Here is a 7,690-nt window from a genome sequence, read left to right on the forward strand (position 1 = left end):
CGCGTTCGCGCGACAAAAAAGTTTCCTACATTATGACGTCATGAATATCGAGCGCCGAGGCGCGCTTAAATATCGCGACGTGTGGTGCTGTCGTCATTCTGCGATTGAGTCGAGTACAGAGAATATTTTTATATATTTTTAACAATCTTTAGTTTCTATTCATCATGCGAGAAATTGTTCATCTGCAAGCTGGCCAATGCGGCAACCAAATCGGAGCTAAGGTAAGAAAATATAAAACACTATTCACTGAACTAAACTTGCGTCAATTATTCAACTGTTTCTATTGCGGAATCAGCTGTTTCGATTTCGGAAAATGGATAATGATAATTGTTTTGTCACAATGTTTTAAATTCAATAATTGAAGCAAAATGCGCGCATTTTTGATGCTCCGCGCGGGTGAATATAAGTTCAAATAGCGTCTGACCTCGTGCCATTCTTTTAGTTTGAGTTTTCGATTCCGTTAACAGAAGCTTGTTTCGTTTCTTTTAATTGTAGTAGTTTAATACGAAGTCTAAATATGAGAGAAATTGTTCATTTGCAAGCAGGTCAATGTGGAAACCAAATTGGTGCTAAGGTAAAGGCGCAATAAGTTTTACAACTTTTAAAACCGTCGCCATTGTTCGTCTCGCTGCAGAGACTAGCATTTCGGAAATCGGTTTTAACCCGTCTTTAGGTGTAAGTTTTTACAGTATAGCTTCGAATTAATTGTCAAAGAGTCAATATTTCTGTTATTAAATATCGTGATCTTTGAATAGCGGTTTGAACCGGATACACGAGAATCGGGCGCTTGGCGCTTGTCCAATCAGATTCGAGTGTCACGATCGTGCGCTGCAGGAGTGTGCGTGCGCGTTGTATCACGTGATGTCTGGCAGATTTGGCGCCATTTTAATTTTGAAAAAACCGCTCCTATTACCAACGAACCCGTGGTGCAACAGTGCCACGATGCGGTTATGTAAAATACGTATATTTCGCGCTAAAATAGCGCAGGAGACCTTAAATTAGAATTGCGGTCGTTTTAAACTACTTGATATCTGCATTTAACCAAATTCTTAACACATTACTTTCGTTTTTACAGTTCTGGGAAGTCATCTCTGATGAACACGGTATCGACCCAACTGGTACCTACCACGGAGACAGTGACCTCCAACTCGAACGTATCAACGTGTACTACAATGAAGCAACCGGTGGCAAATATGTCCCACGTGCCGTACTTGTTGATCTCGAGCCAGGAACCATGGACTCCGTGAGATCTGGCCCATTCGGCCAAATTTTCAGACCAGACAACTTCGTTTTCGGTAAGTGTGATGAAACGGTTAAGAGTATATTGCGTGATAGTTAACGGCAATTAGAACAGGCTTTGAAATTTTTGCCTATTTAAAGTGCGCAATGTTAACCTCTTGCCCTTCTCAAAGGACAAAGCGGAGCTGGCAACAACTGGGCCAAAGGTCACTACACAGAGGGCGCTGAGCTCGTCGACTCCGTTTTGGACGTTGTCCGAAAGGAAGCCGAAAGCTGCGATTGCCTTCAAGGTTTCCAGCTCACACACTCGCTAGGTGGCGGTACCGGCTCCGGTATGGGTACCCTTCTCATCAGCAAAATCCGTGAGGAATACCCCGACAGGTAATTTGATTAATTAGTGTGTGGTGATTAATTACGGCGACCGTGTTTTCATCTGCATTGTGTTTAAAAAAATCGATTAATTTCGTTATATTTCAGTGCAAAACTTTTATAATATAAAAACATAACGTCTTTATATTAAAGTTTTGGGCCCAGTAAAAACAAACAAGAACTTTTATAATATGTAAACATATATCGTCTTTATGTTAAGTTTTGGGCCAGTAAAATACCCAGCAAAATTCTAAAGTATTTACTTCTTCTGCAGAATCATGAACACTTTCAGTGTTGTCCCATCACCAAAGGTGTCCGACACCGTTGTCGAACCCTACAACGCAACCCTCTCAGTCCATCAACTTGTTGAGAACACTGACGAGACCTACTGCATCGATAACGAGGCCCTTTACGATATTTGCTTCCGAACCCTTAAGCTTACCACCCCAACCTATGGTGACTTGAACCATCTCGTCTCCGCAACCATGAGCGGTGTCACCACCTGCTTGCGATTCCCCGGTATGTCTTGACGTTTTGCGTGTATAATACCTGTTACTTAACCTGCTGTTTTTGTGATATTAACTCGGTCAATTTTACCAGGTCAATTGAACGCCGATCTCCGTAAATTGGCTGTCAACATGGTTCCATTCCCACGTCTTCACTTCTTCATGCCCGGGTTCGCCCCACTCACCAGCAGAGGCAGCCAACAATACCGTGCCCTTACTGTACCAGAGCTCACCCAGCAAATGTTCGACGCCAAGAACATGATGGCTGCATGTGATCCACGTCACGGCCGATACCTCACCGTTGCCGCCATGTTCCGTGGCCGCATGTCCATGAAGGAAGTTGATGAGCAGATGCTCAACGTACAAAACAAGAACAGCTCCTACTTCGTTGAATGGATTCCCAACAACGTGAAGACAGCCGTCTGTGACATCCCACCAAGAGGTCTTAAGATGTCTGCCACATTCATTGGAAACAGCACCGCTATCCAGGTAAATATAAATTCTTATATAACATTTTTAGCTTGGCGAGATTTTCAGGTGCGACAGCTGTTAAAACGATTTCATCTTTGAATTTATGGAATTTCTTAACTTTTCAACTGCATGAAATGTGGTTTTAACCGGTTTTGTGTTTGATTGCAGGAACTCTTCAAACGTATCTCCGAGCAGTTCACCGCTATGTTCAGACGTAAGGCTTTCCTCCATTGGTACACTGGTGAAGGTATGGACGAGATGGAATTCACTGAAGCCGAGAGCAACATGAACGACTTGGTGAGCGAATACCAGCAATACCAAGACGCCACCGCCGAGGAAGAAGGCGAATTCGATGAGGAGGAAGAAGAGGGCGAGGAAGCTTAAATCCCATACGACCTGTGCCACACCATCGCACCCCCGACTCTATCAAAGGATCTTTAATAACATTCCTTATTTCTTACCATTTCGCTATACACCGGTTAAGGCTTAATTTCGTTCTCTATATTCTTTCTCACCTTTGACGTTGTTTTTCTACAATGAAATTGGATTGTTCTTCGGTTACTTTCAAACCTACACTACGTTTCGAGCCTTCTCCGACTAATATAATTCCTTTCGCGGGAAAGTAAATAAACCAAGGAATATGCACACAGGAAATACTTTGTTATGTTTGAGAATTAAGCTGTAAAAATGACAGTCTGTATAGCGCAGATTAAGTATATTGTAGAGGCAGCAAAAAAATAAATGCGATACAACGAAAACGGCAATCCAAACTACTCGTGTAATATTGCAAAATATTTTTTATAAATGGCATTTCACATTTAATCCCAAAAAGCTGATTCCAATACCGTTTTTCTTGGGACGAATGAGTCCTAAGTTAATGGAATAAAACAACCAGTTTGTAAGCTGTCATAACGCTGTATTTAGTACAGTTCCCATCGTCGGCCACAAATTGGAACGGAAACCCATATTGAATAGTTGCTATACAAACGGCAACAATAGCTTAAAATCTCAGGAAACCCAAACGCTGATTTGTGCAAGGACTATCAGTAGTTGAAGGTCGAGGTTTTGTAGACTGTAACCTATAAATATTATATATAGAAAATGCTAAAATTGTTAAGTTTCTTAAATCTAATGCAAACAAGAATGTTATTAGGATTTTTCAAGAACGCAAATATAGTTGTATGACGACGGTAGGCGTAAGTATATACGCACATGTTATTACTTATAGATAAATAGCTCAAATTGTGATAATAAACACCACGATATTTAAGGTATTGATTATGCTCTTGTATCTTTATTTTAAAATGTACATTTGTTATTCCCTATTTTATTTTATTTCCGTGTATGTTTTAGAGCTTAGTTTAATATTAATATCTATACTTGATAAAACGACCCCCCAAAATGCGAGAAATAGTTCACTTACAATTTGGTCAGTGTGGCAGCAAGATTGGAACTGAGGTTTGAACAAATTACTACATGAACGTGTGTTGTGCACTGTTAGTATATAGTACGGTGTGGGAAGATGGAACTTCTTTCCCTTCTTTTATTTCGTCCCATTTGCTGGTAGTAAACAAAAAACATTCAAAGAATTGTAAAACCGTATCCATACGACTCTCCAGCGCATAGACCGTTGTTAATTGTTTAAAACAAGGGTATTTGGATATAAGGTGCCAAAGGTGTCCCATCTTACCCCATAGACGTTACTATATTATACATTTCTAATGAAACAAATAAAAACACAAAAGCTTCTCGAAATGGATACCTAAATGACCAAATTTTATGTCTGTCACGCCTATTAGGGAATATCCAAAATATTGTCTCGCGGAAATTTTAAGCATGCTAAAACATTTAGTTTTTGGCACTAATGGTTTATTATGTTCGTCTCAGAATTGTTATCTCGAACCTGAACATTTTAAGTTTCTCAGAGATATTTTTGTCGGTGGTGGAATTTCGTAAACATTAAACCTGTATGCAAAAACGCGCTCGTTGAAAGTTATACATAGACCGGATGTGGGGGAAGATGGTACACTTTTCACTCTGTTTTCTTGTTTGATTAACAAAAAATATTCAAAAAAGTTGTGAAACCGTACCCTTCCGACTTCCATAGACCGTTATTAACTGTTTAAAACAGGAACAGAATAGTTGGACATTATGTGCTAAAGGTGTCCCGTCTTGTCGGACCATATTATACTAATCAGTTATATACCTGTGGACTTATACGGTAACGTGTATTGACTACATTACAGTTCTGGGAAGGAATATGTAAAGAACATGGCATCGGTACAACGGGTCACTACGAAGGAGACAACGACCATCAACTTGAACGTATTAATACGTACTTTGACAATGTGCAGGGGTCAAAATATGTCCCACGTGCCGTACTCGTTGATATGGATGCTGATGAAATGAACTTCTTAAAGTCAAATCCAATTGGCCAAGTTATGAGAGCAGAAAATCTAGTTTTCTGTGAGTCGACTATTGCATTAAATCAGGATTGAAATCATATTTAAAAATAAAGCAACTTGACATAACAAGAATATATAGTAGGGTGGGGAAAGAAAGAACTCGGCGTAAGACGTTTTTTTCCTTTTTTTAAATCTCTTCTTGCCTGTACCTATTTAATGATAGAGTGTCACCCAAATATCGTCATATATTTCCATTTAGGAAATTTTGGGCAATCTGTGCTTATGTAACCCCTATTTCCCCACTCTACTATACGTTTTGCAAACAGGTGGTCAAAAAACTGGTAACAATTGGGCAAAAGGTTTCTATACCGACGGCGCAGTAACTATGGAGGCAGTTTTAAAAGCTGTTCGTAAAGAGGTCGAAAGTTGTGATTTTGCTCAAGGTTTTCAGATTATGCATTCGCTAGGTGGCGGTACAGGGTCGGGCATGGGATGTCTTATGTTGCAGAAATTAAAGGACGAATACCCAGGAAAGTAAGATTTACCCATATTTTAACGACACTACGATAGCCAACTGTTATAGATAGTATGCTTTCTCGACAAACAAAATAAAACTTGAAACACAAGGTGTCTGAAACAGAACGTGTTAAAACGATTGTCATTGTCTGACCACGCGAGGGTAAAGCAATTTACATTCATTCATAAATATATTTGTAAGAAACAATATTTATCAACTGAAATTTTAACATTACCAATCGAACAATACTAATTCTTCCTGCTAAATAACAACAACATCCAACATTTAGTAACTGAACTCGAGAGAGTAAAGTCTCTTTAGTAACTGAACTCGAGAGTGTGTTTGTAAAAACGACTAAATGAGTACAATTAGCATTATATGGTCGGTATATATAAGTAATGCGTCCCCTTGCTTATTAACACTGTACTATTTATTTTCTACAGAATTTTCACTACATACACTGTTTTTCCTTCACAAACGTCTTCTTATTCTGTCAACGAGCCTTACAACGTTCTTCTTTCTATGCCGCACTTGATTGAAAACAGTACCGAGACATTCTGTATTGATAACGAAGCCCTTTTCAATACCTGCATGCGTTTAACTGGAAACTCAACCATTCCTGCCATGAACAAATTAGTAGGACCCGTCATCTGCGGAATTACGGCCCCATTTAGATTCCCAGGTGCTACTAAGTTATAACTACATGCTTTATAAAGTAGGTTACTTATCTTCACTAATAGGCGGCCATATTAAAACTGTTAAAATATACTCAAACTCTATCTTACGTTCATTTTGAATACGTTCGCGCCACTTCCAACGATTTCATTGAACACTTTATTGTTTTTATATTGTTGCATCATTCTACCTTTATTTAAACTTTTAACTAGGTCGTTTGAACGCCAACCTTCGAAAGTTAGCAGTCAACCTGGTTCCCCTACCCCGCCTGCATTTCCTTACACCAGGATATGCTCCGTTTTTCGAAGGTGAAACACATTCCAACCTCACAGTAGCACAGCTAACACAACAAGTTCTTGACGATAAAAATATGTTGGTATTATGTGCACCAAGTACTGGAAAATATTTAGGTCTCTCCGCTGTATATCGAGGCAAGCTATCGCAGAAAGAAGTTAACGAACAGATGTACAACATGCAAATTACTAACAGTACACAGTTTCTAAAATGGATTCCTGACAATTTAAAGTCGTCTGTCAATACATTCCCGCCAAAATGGTGTTAACGCCTCCGCAACAATCATAGCGAACACTACATCCGTCAAGGTAACTTACTTTAGTTGCATATATACGCATGTCTTCATATGGACCTATAGGCCTGCTAATATTTAATTAGCAAAAAGTCACAATACCTCCGAGGTGTTGGTTATAGACTTTGGACAATGTTTTTTTTTTTATTTAGGGTGCCTTTTTTGGTTACAGGAGCTGTTCATTCGAATATATCAACAAGTTAAGAAAATGATCAAGTACGGTACTTTTCTTCACTTCTACACACAGGAGGGAATGGACAAAAAAGAATTTGAAGATGCCCTAAATAGCGTGTCAGATTTAATCAATGAATACCAACAATGTTAGAACACCACAGTTAAGCCTATGTATAATACATGACGTTTAACAGCGCTACCGTATAGCGCCCAATATATATATATAGCAACACAAATTAATGAGCTTCATAACTTTTGTACATCCAAGTCGTCTAATGCCATTCGTTATCTATGCTTCTAGTTATACCGTTGCTCATTTACATTTAAATCAAATCCACATAATAACAAGACGGTAGCGCAATATTTTACCTGTTACAATCAAGAAATACACGTGTATGACGCCTCCTAATTAACTGCGTGTTATATATACCAGCACTTTGGCAAAATGGTTATAGCGTGTGTCTGTAACCCAGAGAGTTCAATGCTTGTCGCAGCTACCTTTGTTGGTGTATGTGTCCTTGGGCAAGACCCTTTACGGCAATTACTCTAACCAAGTGATAACCAACAATGGGGTATATGAATATATACTGCCTTCAAAAATTCGATCCGCATATTTACTAGTCATGAAAAGACTTTAGAGAGATTTACAATAAAAACAAAGTCGACTACCCACTAGAAATTATTGTTCATAACGGCCTTTAATTTTATCTGCGTTTAATACAACATAGTACTGTGGTGTGTAATAACT

At 38.9% G+C, this 7,690-nt stretch overlaps 2 protein-coding genes across 3 annotated transcripts; both read left to right on the top strand.

Moving 5' to 3' along the window:
• On the top strand, window positions 1-3,239 carry LOC101242512 (tubulin beta chain). Of its 2 annotated transcripts, none has more exons than XM_004226927.3 (6): window positions 1-221; window positions 1,076-1,295; window positions 1,413-1,620; window positions 1,883-2,127; window positions 2,209-2,603; window positions 2,754-3,239. In XM_004226927.3, the coding sequence occupies exons 1-6, from the start codon at window positions 165-167 to the stop codon at window positions 2,967-2,969; spliced, it is 1,341 nt and encodes a 446-aa protein (XP_004226975.1). In that variant the 5' UTR covers window positions 1-164; the 3' UTR covers window positions 2,970-3,239. The 2 variants fall into 2 exon arrangements, with proteins under 2 accessions (XP_004226975.1, XP_004226974.1); XM_004226926.4 differs by lacking the exon at window positions 1-221 and adding an exon at window positions 418-574 and having other exon boundaries at window positions 2,754-3,233.
• Window positions 3,240-3,739: 500 nt separating this feature from the next.
• LOC100184433 (tubulin beta-4B chain-like) lies at window positions 3,740-7,126 on the top strand. Its single transcript, XM_009862719.3, is given in 7 exon segments — window positions 3,740-4,043; window positions 4,832-5,051; window positions 5,317-5,524; window positions 5,951-6,189; window positions 6,395-6,735; window positions 6,737-6,784; window positions 6,941-7,126. Coding segments are annotated over 7 exon segments (1,299 nt in total). The 5' UTR covers window positions 3,740-3,986.
• The last annotated feature ends 564 nt before the right edge of the window (window positions 7,127-7,690 follow it).

The sequence above is a fragment of the Ciona intestinalis genome, unplaced genomic scaffold, assembly GCF_000224145.3.
Source record: "Ciona intestinalis unplaced genomic scaffold, KH HT000034.2, whole genome shotgun sequence".
NCBI classification, from domain to species: Eukaryota; Metazoa; Chordata; class Ascidiacea; order Phlebobranchia; family Cionidae; genus Ciona; species Ciona intestinalis.